We start from the raw sequence: 20,025 nt of genomic DNA, 5'->3' as shown, positions 1-20,025 counted from the left end.
TGGCCATTAACATTCCTTATAAAAAACCAAAGTACTTTATGTATATATAAAATATGTAATATATTAGTAATATATACCATATAACATGCATGATTATGCAAGTGTGTATGTATAGATATGCATGTGTGGATATGTCTCTCTATATATCCATATACAAACTGATGCAGAACCTTACTATGTAGCCTGTGTTGCTCTCAAACTAGTGAAAATCCTGTCTTCCTTCACTACATTTTGAATTATAAACCTGCCCAACCACACCTAGCTTACTAACTTTATTTGAGATGAATACACTGCTGTCCTCAAACCAAACAAATTCCTAGTTATTAAGGAATGATTACATTTAGAGGAACTACTAAATGATTGCCGGAGCCTGCCGGCAACGAGAGGGAATCCTGAATTAGCGGGTGAGGATGAGGAAAAAATAAAGACACAAGAAAAAGGATGGGGTTGGGAGGTCTGCAGCTCAAGACTGCAGCACCGTTTATTTTTAACTTTCCCTAATACATATTATTAGAAGTCAAGAGGTAACATAAGGTTACAATAGTCCAGAAAAACAAGGAAAATTTCAGTAAAAACAAGACAAGGTCAACTGGTAGAAAGCAAAACAAACTCTGCAGACATAGCAAAGCAATCCTGGGCACCTGGTGTTATTCTAGTAAACCAGTTTCTTGTACATGCCTTCAAGTGAGCACAGGGGTCAAAGATGACCTTTGAGCTTTACTGTCGGCTCTCAACAAATGATGAACTAGCTTCACAACTGTATCATAGAAACCTACTTTTTTGTTTCTAAGAGGATTCTTTAAGTGTGCATTATTATGAGATGAAGTTCAATTACAACTGGCATTGATTTCTGCACATCAGTCAAACATGCCAATGTTAGCACTTGATCTCATTGCCTACGTGCTGTACCTGAGCTTTGCTGAAGCCTAGTCCTTTACCACTTGAGCCACATATCTACTACTTTTGACTTTTACATTAATTGGCGATAAGTGTCTCATGTTCATTTTGCCAAAGTAAGCCTCAAAGATTGATCTTCAGAACTGCAGGCATGAGCGGCCTGAGCCCAGCAGCTTTACATATTGAAATTTACATGTTTTGTATTATTTCTGGTATTGAATCAGGGCTTCTATGTTTATTTGCATTTTTGCTGGACCTGGGGCTTGAACTCAGGGCGTAGGTGCTGTCCCTGAACATTTTTGCTCAAGACTAGCACTGTGTCACTTGAACCACCTGTTCGCCTTTGGGTGAATTGGATATAGTAATTTCAACGACTTCCCTAGCTTGGCTGGTTTTGAACTATGATCCTCAGATCTCAGCTTCCTGAGTAGATAGGAGTACATGTGTGAACCACAGGTGCCCAGCTGCTTCATAAGTGTTCTGAGACCTCTTAAAATCAGCCAAATACTTTACACTGACCAACAGTTTTCATCAGGTGAGTTTCAGACACTTCAGAGTGAAAGGGAGAAAAAATATGAGTTGGGGAACTAGGAATATTCTTAGGTGCTAATGTGTCAGATAAACTATTCATGGTGAGATGAATTGTGCTTTTATTTTCAATCAATGAAATTCCTTGACTTTTAATCCTCTTCTTTTTAAGAATCTTCATTTCTTGGGTGTTCAATTCCAAATAATTTAACCTTACTGCTATCCCTTCTTTGAGGACTTGATTATACAGTAAATGAGTTTCCTCCTTTATGTGCCTGTACTTAGGGCCTGATATGGGTCTGTGCTCTTTTGCACCATGGCTGCTCCTGAGATGAGCTGATTGTGGAAAAGCTCTGATACAATGAATGGTGCTATGGAGAGTGGTGGGTAGATTCAAGTGAGTGGATGAATTTGTACTGATATATATGTGTATACATACATAGATATATACATACATAGATATCTATACACACATATATATATATCACTGATATAATATTTCCAGTGAATGGATTGTAATCTTACTCTACCTGAAAATGAATTATATATGTCAAAGCTCAATATCTTATATACATTAAGTATATAGACATATATATGTATGTTTGCATACATATACATACATACATACATACATACATATATTTCTCAGAAAGAACTGAAAGTTTTATTCTACATCTACATCAAACTGAGGAAGAGAAGAAATTGGTAAGGTTGGTATTTCAAATCAAGGAAATAAGATTCTTTTCACTGTTTCATTTTACCTTGTTCCTTGATTCACAATGTTTGCTTTTTAAACATGACTTCATGTATAGGCATTAATATAATCTTTGGTTTTCAGATTAGTTTTGTAAAATGAAAATGTCCAGTGGGAAAATGATAGGTGCTCAATGTAAACACCCTGGTGACATGCTGATGCATGCCTCGCCTTGAAATCTGTCACTCAAAGCCAAGAGGTTCACATTCATGAACCGTTGGGACATTCTCAAGTATCTCTCTAAAGTCCTCATAAGCTGTTGCTATGGAGACATGTTCATGTGGAACTCCTGAATGCTGTTTTTACACATGGGGTTGCGCAATGTTACTTTATCTATATTACTCATTTTTTTTCAGTACTCATTTGAAATTTTCATTTGAAATAGTAAGTGTATATTCTTTTTTGTTTTTTTAGCTCCAAGACTGGGACTCAAACTCAGTACATGATACTTTTGCTCATTTGCTAGTGCTCTAACAGCTAAGCCATACTTCTAACCCTTAATGTATTTCGTCAATTCTGTTGTGATAGAATATATGCCAATTTCTACCTGCTCTATAAAAATTATAGAACTGTTAAGTTCCAGGGGGGAGAGACTGATGTTATACAAGGTATTGTTAGTTTACAGAAAATATGAAAATTGCTGTCCACATAAAATCTGAATGGACTCTGTCACTTTTATTGAATTTTACAACATAAGTATTTACTAAATTAACTTTATTACTCATCTTTATCTAATTCTCAAATATTTCTCATTATTTTAAAATGTGTTACAAAATTCCATTAAATCACTCAATTTGTATTATAGATTCTATGAAAATACTTATTTTCCTAATTTATAACATTTCAGTTTTACTTACATAAGTTTTGTAAACACCTTTGAAGAAAGTAGACTGCTTCCCAATGATAGGACTCATGATACTAAATACAACAACCTCAAAATTAGAGATGTGGCACAAAGGGTAGAGTGCTAAGCTTGAGTATAAAAGCCAAAGGGAACTAAAGGGCTATAAGTTCAAATGAAACTAACAGCAAAATAAAAGGAAAAAGGTAAATATCATTCTAGAATTTAATGAAACAGAAATTAGACATTATCATCTTCTTGTAGATCTCCCAATAAAGAATGTTAGACATGGACATGGAACTCAAGGATTGTAGAAGATGTACTTCGAGGGAAGAATGACTGAGAGTATGGAGAACTTTCTTGAAAACCTTTCCACATGTTTTTCATTCCTATGATTTCTCTCATGTGTGTGTGTTCAATGATGAACCCTGAGCTGTGCCTTCTGGTTGAAGGACTCCACATTTGCTACCTTGATAAGGTTTGTATCCTGTGTGGGTTTTTTGTTGCAAACTGACTTTTCTTCCAGATGAAAGACTTTCCCCACTTGTTACATTCCAGAGGTTTCTCATTTGGGTGAATTTTCTTATATGCTAGGCTGTGGTCTCCTGTTGATGGTTCTTTCCACATTTGTTGCATTCATAAGGCTTCTCTCCTGTGTTGCGCTCTCTGATGAAAAATGAGGGTTGACTTCTGTGTGAAACTCTTTCCACAGCTGTTACATTCACAAGGTTTCACTCCTGTGTGTTTCCTGATGGACAGAAAGCTGTCCCCTCTGGGCGAATGACTTTCCACAGCTGTTGCATTCAAAGGGTTTCTCTGATGGGCAATAAGGTATTCCTTCCAGGTGAAAGACTTTCCACAGCTGATACATTCATAAGGTTTCTCTCCTGTGTGTTCTCTGATGGATGTTAAGGTGTGCCTTCTGGGCAAAGGACTTTCCACACAGGTTACATCCTAAAGGTTTCACCCCTGTGTGTGTTCTCTGATGGATATTAAGGCGTGCCTTCCATATGAAAGACTTTCCACACTTCATACATTCATAAGGTTTCTCTCCTGTGTGTTTTCTCTGATGTGTTTTCAGGTGTGTCTTCTGGATGAAAGACTTTCCACAACTACTACATTCATAACGTTTGTCTCCTGTGTGCATTCTCTGATGGATGTTAAGTCCTGCTTTCCACCTGAAAGACTTTCCACACTCCATACATTCATAAGGTTTCTCTCCTGTGTGTCTTCTCTGATGTGATTTAAGGTCTGCCTTCCGGATGAAAGACTTTCCACACCAGCTACATCCATAAGGTTTGTCTCCCGTGTGTATTCTCTCATGGACACTAAGGCTTATTTTCTGGGTGAAAGACTTTCCACACCTGCTACATTCATAAGGTCTCTCTCCTGTATGTGTTGCCTGATGGGCAGTAAGGTGTGCCTTCATGGTGAAAGACTTTCTACACACATTACATTCATAAGGTTTCTCTCCTGTGTGTATTCTCTCATGGACAGTAAGGCATATTTTCTGGGTGAAAGACTTTCCACACACATTACATTCATAAGGTCTCTCTCCTGTATGTGTTGTCTGATGGACAGTAAGGTGTGCCTTCCGGGTGAAAGACTTTCTACACACATTACATTCATAAGGTTTCTCTCCTCTGTGTGTTGTCTGATGGACAGTAAGTTGTGACTTCTGGGTGAAACACTTTCCACACACATTACATTCATAAGGTTTCTCCCCTGTGTGTGTTCTCTCGTGAACAATAACGTATGCCTTCAAGTGAAAAGATTTTCCACACATGTTACATTCATAAAGTTTCTTTCCTGTGTGAGTTGTCTGATGAAAAGTAAGGTTTGCCTTCCGGATGAAAGACTTTCCACACACGTTACATTCATAAGGTTTCTCTCTTGTGTGCGTTTTCTGATGGACAGAAAGGTGTTCCTTCCGGGCGAAAGACTTTCCACACAGGTTACATTCATGAGGTTTCTCTCCTGTGTGTGTTGTCTGATGGACAGTAAGCTGTGCCTTCCGGGTGAAAGAATGTCCACGTTGGTTTGATTCTTTAACTACAGGAGATACTCCGGGACTATAAGCAGCACACATCTCAGCAGGTTCACCATAGAGAAGCATGTTCTGACACTGCCTGAACTCCTCTGTCCTTATCCCTAAGGAGTTCCCATTATTCCTAATCAGCTCTGACTTAGGTTTGGATCTCAAATTAAAAGTTGTTATTAATTTCACATTTTCCTCCCCTGTGTTACTATTCATGACTCCTACTTCAGACAGACAATCATAGGGACTCTTCTGACACGTCTTAGTCCTGTACTCTATTTCTTGGACATCTACAATGAGATATAGAAAGACAGACAAAAACATTAATGAGACCTCAAGATCCCTTAATGTAAAAGTAAAGACATTTTCTCCCATTATATCTGTTATGAGATTTTTAAAATATCAAAGCAGGAACTGTTGATGCAGAATATATGCCTTTCTCCATAATGTATTAGTTAACAAAGTAGTACTGACATTTAACAATGGTAAAAAATGTTTTTCTGTTTCATATTTTTTTTCTCAAGGAATTTATTACTCAAATTATTCAACTATACAGTTAGTTTTAAGCTGAGTACTTAACATCTGGTTTAGTACCCTCGAGGTTTGGTCATAAGGGAATAGCTGTTGTTTTTCTTTTAATTTGTGAAAATAATTTATATATTTTGCTGCTTTGCTTCTCAACCATTAGATGATTAGAGACCATTAGGGTATTTTATACATCTGTTTGCGTTTCACATAAGCAGGAAAGGTTCCTGAGAATAAGAATATATAACTCCATCTCTTCAGTTCTAACTTCTCACTAAGAATTACTTTAGGTATTGGTGGCATTTTTTATTTTCTGGTCAGTCAGGGGGCTTGAACTGTGGGCTTGGGCGCTGTCCTTGCGCTCTTCAGCTCAAGGCGAGCACTCTACTGCTTAAGCCACAGCACCACTTCTGGTTTTCTGGTGGTTTATTGGAGATAAGAGCCTCAGGGTAGGGCTGGGAAGGTGGCTCAGTGGTAGAGTGCTTGCCTTGCATGCCTGAGGTCCTGGGTTTGATTCCTCAGCACCACATAAGAAAAAGAAAAAAGCTGGAAGTGGCACCGTGGCTCAAGTGGTAGAGTGCTAGTCTTGAGCTGAAGAGCTCAGGGACAGCACCTAGGTCCTGAGTTAAAAAAAAAAAAAAAAGAATCTCAGGGACTTTCCTGCCAAGCTGGCTTTGAACTGTGATCCTCAGATCTCAGGCTCCTGAGTAGCTATGATTAGAGGTATAAGCCACTGGCTCCCGGCTATTGGTGGCATTTTGAAAATTTGTTTCTCTTTACCTTAGTCAAATTCTCATCAAATTTCCTCTTCTGACACTCCTACCCCCTCACAACCATTAAAGACCAAAGATACTCCAGCTCACCACCCAGGTAATCATCCCCTGTGAACCAAAAGCTTTGCTTCTGAATCTCACTCACTGCCACCATCACCAAGAAGCAATTTTCCTCATCACAGGATAGCAGTCCTGGCATACTCCTTATTTCCTCATACCTGCATAGTGCTAGTTTCAAAGAAAGTGAGACCTCATTTTCTACATTTCTCATTTCCTTTTTCTGTTTAAGAATGATTTCTACAAAGAGAAATTCGCTCACTTTAACTATACTGGGACACCAAATTCAGTTTGTCTCCATGTGACTTCTTGATTGACAAGCCCTTGAGACAAAGGATCACCTAGTTCTCTGCCACACATGACTCAGGGAACTAAGAACATTATTGCTCAGTACAGCTCATTAAACTTACAAGTGGGCTCTGGCTGCAAGATCATTATGCAAGATGCTTTATCTCACCTGTGAGATTCTTATCTGAGGCTTCTCTTATCCATGGTTCTGCACCTTGCTCCAGCTTGGCAATCAATATAGGCTTAGGAACACAGTGTCCTGTTATTAAAAAGTAGAGATCACAGCATCTCCAAACTAGAGAAAACAGACATCTCCCTCTTTTGTTATACTCAAAGCAGATCTCCCTCCCATTGAACTAGCCTGGGAGGAGGATCACAAAATCCTGGGTAAAGCAGAGCATTTTTCTGCCAGCTCAAACAAACTGACTTAAGAAACCAACCAAGCCACAGGAAAATCAAACACCACAAGCAGACAAGAGACTACAACAAGAGACTGGTTACAGACACAAGGGAGATACAGGATCTTCCTATCCCCGCCCCCCCCCAATCGACTTTTTTTGTACCTTTTATAAAAAATTTTTTTCTAAAACTTTTTAAAATTTTTAATTTTTAACTTAAAAAATTGTTTTCTAGTAACTTTTTTTTCTTCCTGTTATAATTTTTATTTTAGGGGTATATGTGTGTGTGCGTTTTTCTTTCTTTTTTTTCCTTTTAAAAATTTTATTTTTTAAAGGAAATCAACACAGAACTAAAAAAATGGCAAAGCCTCCCATGCTCCTGGATTGGAAGGATTAACATCATGAAAATGGCAATACTTCCCAAGGCTATCTACAAATTCAATGAGATACCTATCAATATTCCAACCTCATTCTTCAAGGAAATAGAAGAGGCAATCCAAAAACTCATACGGAACAATACAAACCCTGAATAGCAAAAACGATCCTCAACAGAAAGAACATTGCTGGAGGAATATCAATACCAAATTTCAAACTCTACTATAAAGCCATAGTAATCAAAACAGCTTGGTATTGGCATAAGAACAGACCTCAGGACCAATGGAATAGAATTGAAAACCCAGAAATGAACCTACAGACCTATAGCCATCTAATCTTCGATAAGGGAGCTAAAACAATAGAATGGAAGAAAGACAGCCTCTTCAGTAAATGGTGCTGGCAAAATGGGTTAACTACATGTAGAAAACTAAAGCTAGATCCTTATATATCACCCTGCACCAGAATCAAATCCAAATGGATCAAAGACCTTGAAGTCAAAGCAGACACTCTGAAAACATTACAGGATGGAATAGGAGAAACCCTAGGTCTCCTTGGCTCAGGCCGAAATTTTTGGAATAGAGACCCGGAAACACAACAAATCAAAGAAAGGTTGGACAAATGGGATTGCATAAAGTTGCAGAGCTTTTGCAGGGCAAATGACATAGCTAGCAAGATCAATAGAAAGCCCACAGATTGGGAGAAGATCTTTACTAGCCATACAACGGACAAGGGTCTCATATCTAAAATATACTTGGAACTCAAAAAATTAAACCCCCCAACAACAAATCCTCAAAGAAACAACTGCCCAATAAATAAGTGGGCGAAAGACTTAAAGAGAAACTTCTCTGAAGAAGAAAGAAGGATGGCCAATAGACACATGAAGAAATGTTCAACATCCCTAGCCATAAAAGAAATGCAAATCAAAACAACATTGAGATATCACCTCACCCCAGTTAGAACGGCAAAAATCAAGAACTCTAAGAACAACAGATGCTGGAGGGGATGTGGACAGAAAGGAACCTTACTTCATTGTTGGTGGGAATGTAAACTTGTTCAACCACTTTGGAAAGCAGTATGGAGGTTCCTCAAAACACTTCACATAGATCTCCCCTATGACCCAACAATCCCACTTTTGGGCATTTACCCAAATGTTTACAAACAAGACCACACTAAAGCTACCAGCACAACAATGTTTATTGCAGCATTATTTACCATAGCTAAGATATGGAACCAACCCAGATGTCCCTCAACAGATGAATGGATCAAGAAAATGTGGTATATATACACAATGGAATTCTATGCCTCCATCAGAAAGAATGACATTACCCCATTTGTTAGGAAATGGAAAAACTTGGAAAAATTATATTAAGTGAAGTAAGCCAGGCCCAAAGAAACATAGGTCCCATGGTTTCCCTTATTTGCAATATCTAGTATATGTATGAGTCAAGCAGAAAAGGTCAGATAATGTGAGGTCAGGAAAATGAACCCTTAGATATGTATTCTAATGTTTTTTTCTTTCATGCATGTGTTTCTAATTCATTTATAAGATTATCTCTTTGTTGCTTTGTATGTCCCTCCCCCACAGTATATCCCCTGCTTTCACTATATTTGATGTCAGTATAACTTGTGGAGGAGATGGGGAAAAACCAGTTGTTTAAGGATACAGGTGGACCTGTTGCAACAATGAGAAGTACAAGTTGTCATGTCCAAAATGAGCTTTACAACGTCGGTGCGGGGGGGGGGGGGGGGGGGAGGAGAAGAATTGGGATTGGGTGGGAGGGGGGAGGCTGGGAAGGGATGTGAAGGGTAAACCAAAGGAGGAGGGTGCAATGCTTGGTAAGAAATGTACGCATTATCCTGCCCATGTAATTGTAACCCCTCTGTACAGTATGTTCACAAATAAAATAAAATTAAATTAAAAAAATGTTATTTTTTGTTTTCTGTTAGCTCTACTGAACTTTTGATCTTTTTTTTCTTTCTCATTCTTTTCACCTTTTCTTCTCTTTCGTTCTTTGTGTGACTTAATTGCTGTTCTGCACATCCTCAGATATACCCGTAGTCGATTATTAGACCTTATCCTCCATTGTGTACACACTTAATCCAGAAATTTATTAATCAATTCAAAACCTCTTAGACTTAAATTCCTTAATAGCAGTACTACCTCTTTATACCAATATAATATTTTAAGCATTTTTATTTTTAAGGTTTTCACGTTTCCTTTATATCCCTCCCATTCTCTCATTATATCCACGTTCTTTTCTGAACATTTTGTTTTTAACTTTGAGTAATTTTTAAGCATTGCAATTTTTAATTTTTGCTTTTCTATTTTTTCTTGTCTCTTTCTTCTTTTTCCCTCTCTTTCTACTTTCATTCTATCCAACCTATTTCCTGGTTTGAGATTAGGACTTAGTTAAGTTAATTCTTCCTGTGCCTCCCCACATCCCTATATTCCTATTTTTACCCACATCTCTCTCTAAACTCAATAATTTCTGCTTTGCCAAATTCTTCTTTGCAGTTTGTAGCCCATTAATATACAGTTGTTTGATGTTGAATAGATATATCTGTTGAACTAGATTGTATCTGCAGACTTTTGACTGTGCAACTACAGACTTTGGTTGATGCTTGCCTTAAGATAGTGTTCTAGCACAAAACTGGTGTTAACTTTCATCCCAAATGGGTAGAGTAATCCAAAAAAACACAAGAAAAATGGCAAGTCTGGGTATCTCAACTCCCACTCATGATAATCAGGGGACAGAACAGATAATGAATAATCCAGAGGAGAGTTGCCAAATAGCTCTACAAACACTGCTGGTAAATATGGTAAATGAAAAGACTGAAAACCTACAAAGGATTCTGTATGAGTATGACAGGGAGAGAGAGGAGGCAAACCAAAGGTTAATACAGGAATATCATGAGCATGAGGAAGCTACTCAAAAACTGATACAGGAATTGCATGAGCTGCTGGAGAACACTCAAAGAGAAAGGCAGGAATGGCATGAGCAGGCTGAGAACACTCAAAGAGAACTACAGGAATTGCGTAAACGTGAGAAGCTATGCAAAGAATAATACAGGAATTGAAAGAGCAGGATGACAACACACAAAGATCACTAAAGGGATTCATGGAATCCATTAACAAAGAGCTGAAGGAAGTCAGGGAGACCACAAAGGGAATGTTGAATGGAACCCAACAGAAGGAATGGGAGTCCAAGGAAACCATAACCAATCAACTAAGTGATTTGAGAATAAACATTGAACACTAAATTAAGGAAGCAAAGTGGTTCATACAAGATCTAAAACAAAGCTCCAAGAAAGAATTTGAAGCCATCAAAGCTGAACAACTAGAAGGAAATGAAAAAACAATGTAGAAAGTCTTGACAGTAGGTTACACCATACAGAAGATGGAATCTCGGGGATTGAAGACAGCCTAGATATTATAGAGAAAGAACATACAACCATCCAAGACAAATCCAAGAAATATGATAGATCTATTCAACACTTGGAAGACACCATCAGAACGCCTAATCTGAGGATAATGGGTGTAGAGGAGCACCTAAAGGCAGAAGTTATTGGTCTACCAAATTTGTTAATCCAGGACTTTTTTTTTTTTTTTTTTTGTCGGTTGTGGGGCTTGAACTCTGGGCCTGGGTGCTATCCCTCAGCATTTCAGCTCAAGGCTAGCGCTCTACCACTTGAGCCACAGCGCCACTTCCGGTCTACCAAATTTGTATAACAGGATCATAGCAGAGAACTTCCCAAACATGCAAAGAGATAGGCCTATTCAGATACAAGAAGCTTTTAGAACTCCAAATATAGACCAGAACAGAATATGACATCCCACTGTCACATTATAATCCACACAGGATCAATTCAGACCAAGGAAAAGACCTTAAAGCTGTCAAGGAAAAAAGATCAATCACCTATAAAGGGAAACCAATTAGAATCACCTCAGATTTCTCAGCAGAGACAATTAAAGCAAAGAAGAGACTGGAATGATGTATGTCCTGCCAAAAAGAGAAACAACGATCAACCAAGAATACTGTACCCAGCTAAATTCTCCTTCATAACTGAAGGCCAAATAAAAACCTTCCATAGCAAACAAAAATTGAAACAATATATCTCCTCCAAACCAGCCCTACAAAAGATATTTAAAGATGTCCTACACATAGAAAACCAACAAGACCACAATAAAGGCCAAGAAACCGCACCCAAACAGAATCCAAGAACCATAGGAAGAACCCAGTAGCTGCAGCCCCCAAGAAGGTGGATAAAATGGCAGGAACTCCCAAATATCTTTCAGTCCTATCTCTCAACATTAATGGACTTAACTCTCCAATTAAGCAACATAGACTGTCTAGTTGGATTAAAAAGCAAGATCCTTCTATCTGCTGCCTTCAGGAATCACATTTTGCCCATAAAAACAAACACATTTTCAATGTGAAAGGCTGGAACAAAATGTACCAAGCAAACGGTCCCAATAAACAGGCGGGAGTTGCAATCCTAATATCAGATAAAATAGACTTCAAATTAAAATTCGTGAGAAGAGATAAAGAAGGTCGCGACATATTAATTAAGGGATCTCTCCTTCAGGAGGATATTACAATTCTAAACATCTATTCGCCAAACAATGGAGCACCCAAGTTTATCCAAGAAACACTACTTTCCCTCAAAATCCACATAGATCCAAAGACATTAATTGTTGGGGACTTTAACACACCACTTTTCCCACTAGATAGATCAACTCGGCAAAAAATCAACAGAGAAACCACAGATCTAAACAACTGCATAGATCAACTAGATTTAACAGACATCTACCGAATATTTCATCCAGCAGCATCAGAATACACGTTTTCTCAGAAGCACGTGGAACATTTTCCAAAATAGAACACATTTCAGGCCACAAAGCAAACTTGTCCAAATTCAGAAACATTGAAGTTATACCCAGCATTTTCAAAGACCACAAAGGAATAAAATTAGAACTGAACACCAAAAGCCACCAAAGAAAGTCCTGTAACACATGGAGGCTGAACAACACACTGCTGAATCACGAGTGGGTCATGGAAGAGATTACAAAGGAAATTCAAAGGTTCATGATATTCAACAAAAATGAGCACACAAATTACCAGCTCCTCTGGCACACAGCAAAGGCAGTACTCAGGGGCAAGTTTATAGATCTGAGTTCCTACGCGAAACCAACAATTTAATGAGACATCAGAACCACTTTGAAAAAGAGCAGCAAGATAAACCCCAATCCAGTAGATGAAAGAAATAATTAAAATTAAATCAGACTTAAATGAATTAGAATCCCAAATGACTATTGAAAGAACAAAATGAAGAGTTGGTTCTTCGAAAAGATTAACAAAATTGACAGACCCTTAGCAAATCTTCTCAGAAAAAGAAGAGAACACACCCAAATAAATAAACTCAGAGATGAGAATGGAAACATCACCACAGAAACAACCAAGATTCAGAACATTATAAGGGAATACTTCTCAAAACTTTATGCTAATAAGTTTGAGAACTTGGCAGAAATGGACCTTTTCCTAGCAAATACTGCCATGCTGAAAGTAAACCAGGATGAGTTAAACCATCTTAACAGGTCCATATCAAGCATTGAAATAGAAACAGCAATAAGAGACCTCTCATCTAAGAAAAGTCTAGGACCAGATGGTTTTACAGTGCAATTTTACAAGGCCTTCAAAGCAGAGCTCACACCAATACTCCTCCAACTCTTCAATGAAATTGAAAGAGAAAGTTCACTACCGAACACATTCTATGAAGCCCTCATAACCCTCATCCCAAAACCAGGCAGGGACTCTTCAAAGAAAGAGAACTATAGACCGATTTCTTTGATGAACGTTGTTGCAAAACTTCTCAACAAAATTTTGGCCAATCGACTTCAACAAAAAAATCATCCAAAAAAAATCACACACCACAATCAAACAGGATTCATTTCAGGGATGCAAAGCTGGTTCAATATACGCAAATCAATTAATATAATTCATCACAAAAACAGGAGCAAGGATAAGAACCACATGGTTATCTCGATAGATGCAGAAAAAGCATTTGACAAGATCCAACACCCCTTTATGATGAAGGTTCTGGAAAAATTAGGAACCAATGGAACATTCCTCAATACAATAACGGCTGTATATGACAAACCTACAGCCAGCATTATACTTAATGGTGAAAAACTAAAGCCATTTCCTCTTAACTCAGGAACGACACAAGGATGTCCACTCTCTTCACTTCTCTTCAATCTAGTATTAGAATGCCTAGCTACAGCAATAAGACAAGATGCAAACACAAAGGGGATCCAAATAGGGAAAGAGGAAGTAAAACTCTCCCACCTTGCAGATTACATGATTTTGTATTTAAAGAATACTACAGATTCTACTCCCAAATTACTCAAGCTGATTCAAAACTTTGGCAAAGTAGCAGGGTATAAAATAAACCCTCAAAAATCAATGGCTTTTCTGTATGCCAACAATAAGAAAAGTGTGGCTGAAATTAGGAAAGCAACTCCATTCGTAACAGCCCCACAAAAAATAAAATACCTAGGAATTAACTTAACCAAACAAGTGAAGGACCTGTATGATGAAAAGTTTAAGAACTTGAAAAAGGAAATTAAAACAGAACTTAGAAAGTGGCAAAAACTCAATGCTCCTGGATTGGAAAGATTAACGTCGTAAAAATGGCAATACTTCCCAAGGCTATCTACAAATTCAATGAGATACCTATCAATATTCCAACCTCATTCTTCAAGGAAACAGAAGAGGCAATCCAAAAACTCATACGGAACAATACAAACCCTGAATAGCAAAAACGATCCTCAACAGAAAGAACATTGCTGGAGGAATATCAACACCAAATTTCAAACTCTACTATAAAGCCATAGTAATCAAAACAGCTTGGTATTGGCATAAGAACAGACCTCAGGACCAATGGAATAGAATTGAAAACCCAGAAATGAACCTACAGACCTATAGCCATCTAATCTTCGATAAGGGGGCTAAAAAAATAGAATGGAAGAAAGACAGCCTCTTCAGTAAATGGTACTGGCAAAATTGGTTAACTACTTGTAGAAAACTAAAGCTAGATCCTTATGTATCACCCTGCACCAGAATCAACTCCAAATGGGTCAAAGACCTCAGCGTCAAAGCAGACACTCTGTAAACATTACAGGATAGAATAGGAGAAAACCTAGGTCTCCTTGGCACAGGCCCAAATTTTCTTAATAGAGACCCAGAAACACAACAAATCAAAGAAAGGTTGGACAAGTGGGATTGCATGAAATTGCAGAGCTTCTGCATGTGAAGGGACATAGCTAGCAAGATCAATAGAAAGCCCACAGATTGGGAGAAGATCTTTACTAGCCATACAATGGACAAGGGTCTCATATCTAAAATATACCTGGAATTCAAAAAATTAAATCCCCCAACAGCAAATCTTCAACGAAATAACTGCCCAATAAATAAGTGGGCTTAAAGATTAAGAGAAACTTCTCTGAAGAGGAAAGAAGGATGGCCAATAGACACATGAAGAAATGCTCAATCTCCCTAGCCATAAAAGAAATGCAAATCAAATCAACATTGAGATAGCACCTCACTCCAGTTAGAATGGCTAAAATCAAGAACTCTAATAACAACAGATGCTGGAGGGAATGTAGACAGAAGGGAACCTTACTGCATTGTTAGTGGGAATGTAAACTTGTTCAACCGCTTTGGAAAGCAGTATGGAGGTTCCTCAAAAGACTACATAGAGCTCCCCTATGACCCAGCAATCCCACTTTTGGACATTTACCCAAATGTTCACAAACAAGACCACACTAAAGCTACCAGCATGACTATGTTTACTGCAGCATTATTTACTATAGCTAAGATATGGAACCAACCCAGATGCCCCTCAGTGGATGAATGGATCAAGAAAATGTATATATACACAATGGAATTCTATGCCTCCATCAGAAGAATGACATTGCCCCATTTGTTAGGAAATGGAAAGACTTTGAAAAAATTATATTAAGTGAAGTAAGCCAGGCCTAAAGAAACAGAGGTCCCATGGTTTCCCTTATTTGCAATATCTAGTATACGTCTGAGTCAAGCAGAAAAGGTCAGATAAGTTGGTATTAGGGAAATGAACCCTAAGATATGTATTCAAATGTTTTTTTTTCTTTCATGCGATTGTTTCTAACACATTTATAAGATTATTTCTTTGTTCCTTTGTATGTCCCTCCCCCACAGTATAAGGCGTGCTTTCAATGTATTTGATGTTGGTATAATGTGTGGAGGGGAAGGGGAAAAACAAATCATTTAAATAGGGATACAGGTGGACCCATTGCAACAATGAGATGTACAAGTCGTTATGTAGAAAACGAACTTTACAACTTTGGTGCGTGGGGGGGGGGGAGGATTGCGTGGGAGGGTGGGTGGAGTGTGGGAAGCGATGGGGAAACAAAGGAGTAGGCTACAATGCTTGATAAGAAATGTACTCATTATTTTGCCCATGTAATTGTAACCCCTCTGTACAGTATTTTCACAGTAAAAAAAAAAAAAAAGACCTAGGACCAGCACAAAATAAATAAATAAATAAACAAAAAAAAGAAAAAATGGACAGGAATCTTATATTCCACGGACTGGAATCCACTACTGAAGAAACATATTTATATATCTACTTAAAAAAGAAAACGGCACTTGATTTTGTATGTTAAAATGACTTTTGCTCACCTAAAGACAAGAGGTTGCTGTAGGTCTCCAGCATTACATCTCTATGCAGGGTCCTCTGAGCAAGATCCAGGTCCTGCCACTCCTCCCAGCTGAAGTCCACAGCCACATCATCAAATGACACCAGCTTCTGTAATGGCACATTTCCATCAAGTATTTAGCCCTGAGTCATAAGAACACCAAATATGGAATTTCATTCTTCTATATGGTACGCTTTTGTCTACATAAATGTTTGGAGCTTCTTGTGTTACCTGTACACTAGGGGAACTGAAAATCAAAGCAGAAATATTTTCCACCTTATCATCTTTGTTATTAAAATACAAAGTTTCCCTGATATATGAGAACACATTTGTGCTGCTAACAATTGAGACAAGATAATAATTCTAAGGAGACAGTGTTCTGGCATGACAAAAGTAAAGTCTAAGTAGGTGTGTGAAAGAGTGTTTAGCTCATTTTGGTAAAGTTTAGTACTGATCAGGGTAACAATGAATTACAAAAATAATTTTTCCTGAATTTTCATATTCTGCCTCATTTAAAACCCTATTTAGATCTTCTATTAAAAAGAGATCTCAGCTAGGCGTTGCTGGCTCATGCCTATAATTCTAGTTATTCAGGAGGCTGAGATTTGAGGATGGCGGTTCAAAGCAGCCTGGCAAGAAAGTCCCTGAAACTCTTTATGTTCAATAAACCACCAGAAAACTGGAAGTGGCGCTGTAGTTCAAGTGGTAGAGTGCTAGCCTTGAGCTGAAGAGCTGAAGGACAGCTCCCAGGCCCAGAGTCCAAGCCACATGAAAAACAAAACCAAACAACAACAAAACAATGATTTCAGCCAGGGCCCAGTGGCTCAGGAGGCTGAGATGTGAGGATCACAGCTCAAAGTCAACCCAGTCAGGACTGTCTGTGGGACTCATCACCAAGGAACCACCAGCAGAAAACCGGAAGTGGCGATGTGGCTCATGTGGTAGAGCACTAGTCTTGAGGTGAAGAATTCAGGGACAGTGCTCAGGTCCCGAAATCAAACCTCACAACCAACCAATACACACACACACAGACACACACAGACACACAGACACACAGACACACACACACACACACACACACACACACACACACACACACACGGTATCTCATAAGTAATCACGACACATTTAGGACATCACATGGAATACATAGCAGATTACTGATTCATGAAAAGTAAGTGTCCACATAAATATGCCTTCATGGAAGGATGGAGGATGGATAGAGGCTTAAGGAACATTCAAGATGACAAAAAATGAAAAATAGGACCACGACAAGCAAGACAGAGAAAAATTAGAAGAGGGATGTGATCTAAAAATACAGAAGAAAAATTTACAAGTTGGAAGGAAATAAGAGTGCTAATTTGCCTGCAGAGGCTAAATGGAGAGGTTTTGGACTACCACACTGAACCCTATTACAAATGATGAATGGCCAAGCTAGCCATGCTTGGCTATACCAGAGGTGAATGCTGACTAACACACAAAAGGGAAATATATATGTGAAGAATTGAAAGAAAATAACATTCAATTTACAATCCATTGGGCAGAGGAACTCTTCTAAAAATGTAGATTGAAGATATCATCAGGGAAAGAGAATTGATTCATTACACATCTACATTTTAAGAGTGTTACAAGAGAAGTGCTTCAAGAGAAGAGCAAAAGGAGTGCACATACATATACACGTAGGACAAAGAAACTAAAATGGTAAATGTGTAGGTAAGTATAAAGGAATATATTGGTCATATATTTTATGTAATATTTCTGTAATAGTTTGTTGAAATAAAACTTATAGTACCATATTCATGATTCACAATGCATGAAGATCCAATATATAAACTCATCACTTTATTAAAAGAAAAGTATGTAGAATACTCATATGCATCAATAAATATTGCAATTGCCAGGCAAATAGGAAGGCCTCCGTTCAAAGAATTAATTGTACCAAAAAACAGGGTACTAGATTTAGGGCTGGGAATGTGGCTTACTCCAGAGTGCTTGGCTAGCATGCACGGGTTCAATTTTTTAGTTCCATGTGAACAGGAAAACTAGAAATGGAGATGTGGCTCAAGTGGTAGAGTGCTAGACTTGAGCAAGGAAGTGTGCTGGCCCTGAGTTCCAGACCCAAAAAAAGGCATAGAATTCTAATTCTTTAATCCACCATTGTCACTGGAGAAGTAATACAGTTCTTACTAACTGATAGAACAAGCAGACCAAAAATTGGCATGGACACACACATTGATGGCATTATCTTAACCTAAATGGTGTGTTTAAAGCAATGTCATTACATTTTCCAAGACAGTACATTAAGAATAAATCTCAAGACAAACTATAGAAATCAACATGAGAAATAAAGCTACATGATAAAAATAAAGTTAAATATTGCACTTCTAGTAATCTGTAAGTGAAATAAACATAGGGAAATCAGAATGGATCTGGAAGAAATGACAAATATTATTGTGAATTTTTTTTTTTTGTTTGTCATGGGGCTTGAACTGTGGGAATGGGCACTGTGGCTGAGCTATTCAGCTCAAGGCCAGCAGCACTTCCAGTTTTCAGGTGGTTTATTGGAGATTAGAGTCTCATGGACTTTTCTGCCTGGGCTGGCTTTGAACCATGAACATCAGATCTCAGCCTCCTGAGTCACAAAGATTAACGTGTGAGGCACCGGCAGCTGGCATTAACACTGTAATTTATAGAATAATAAAGGCAGCCACTTTCTTACTTCACCTTTGCAATAAAAATAAATATTTTAAGTTATGTATGCTGTATTCATATGTACATCTTGTAAAGACAGGGCAAAAGAGAACTGGAGGGAAATAAGGTGGAAAAGTGCAGCAGAGGATAGTTAGGAGAAACTGATGAAAGTAAACTATAGAACAACTCATAAGTAGAGATGAAAGGGAGTGATTGAGAGTGAGTAAGGGAATGGAGCACTCTGTAAGTGAAGGAATATACTTATTACCTGACTCATGGAATTTTCATCTCTCTGTACATCACCTCTATGAAAACAGTAAATTAATATAAAATAATTGCTACATGGAGTTGTGCTAGTGTAATCCATTTGCTGAGTGAACAAAATCTCCATAGTTAGAAGAACACTTACAAGTATTAGAAATAAAACACCTAATTTGAAACTGAAGTATTTGAGTTTAAGTTGAATATTAGTTCTACATGATCATCTTGTTTCATTGTAGTATCCAATTAGTTGTTAATGTTAAATGTTCCAGACAAGAAAAACAAAAGCAGGGCTTCAGGCACAAGACTGTTCTCCTTCCCCAGCTGTGAAGGATGCTGAGGTTTGGAAGCCAGCCGGGATAGACAACTCTAATTAAACATTTAGACAACAGGTGGGAGCTGGCTCAAGTGACAGCGCCAACAGTGACTGAGGAAGCAGACCTGGAGTTCAAGCTCCAGCACTACACAACAAAGGCATGGTGGAGGGTAAAGTAGATGTGGCAAATGAGTTTCTAAGATAGACACCAATTGTGGCAACACAGCAAGTCCTCATCTGACACATAAAGAGAAAAGAGAATGAGTGGAGGGCTGAGAGAAGGGGAACAAAAGGGCAGGGAAAAGAAGGAAGAAGAAAGGACAAGAGAGGAGTGGAGTAGAGGGAAAAAGAGGGAAAGGGAAAGGAGGAGGAGAAAAGTGGAGGGCAGGAAAGCTTCATGACATTAGAGTTGACAGTTATTACTTGGATAGGACACCAAAAGTTCTGATGCAAAACCAAACAAGATTAGGTCCATCAAAAGGCATGATCAACAAAGAGGCAAAAGCATGGATTGAGTGAAAATATTTCCAAATATCACTAACA

The 20,025-nt window shown here is 38.2% G+C and overlaps 1 protein-coding gene across 1 annotated transcript in view; it reads right to left on the bottom strand.

Annotated features, from left to right (window-relative positions):
* Window positions 1-442: 442 nt before the first annotated feature.
* The window catches only part of LOC138829680 (zinc finger protein 717-like), a 33,828-nt gene continuing 14,245 nt past the window's right edge, over window positions 443-20,025 (bottom strand). Inside the window, exons 3-5 of the mRNA XM_070026154.1 lie at window positions 16,198-16,324; window positions 6,871-6,960; window positions 443-5,348 (exon numbers count right to left, since the gene is read on the bottom strand). Of these exons, the coding sequence (XP_069882255.1) occupies window positions 3,892-5,348; window positions 6,871-6,960; window positions 16,198-16,324 (1,674 nt within the window). The 3' untranslated portion in view covers window positions 443-3,891. The remainder of the gene's footprint in view (window positions 5,349-6,870; window positions 6,961-16,197; window positions 16,325-20,025) is intronic.

This window comes from Dipodomys merriami, unplaced genomic scaffold, assembly GCF_024711535.1.
Source record: "Dipodomys merriami isolate MVZ:Mamm:240054 unplaced genomic scaffold, mDipMer1.0.p SCAF_175, whole genome shotgun sequence".
NCBI classification, from domain to species: Eukaryota; Metazoa; Chordata; class Mammalia; order Rodentia; family Heteromyidae; genus Dipodomys; species Dipodomys merriami.
The sequence above is the reverse complement of the archived record's forward strand: the minus strand, read 5'-3'. Positions and strand labels throughout refer to the sequence as shown.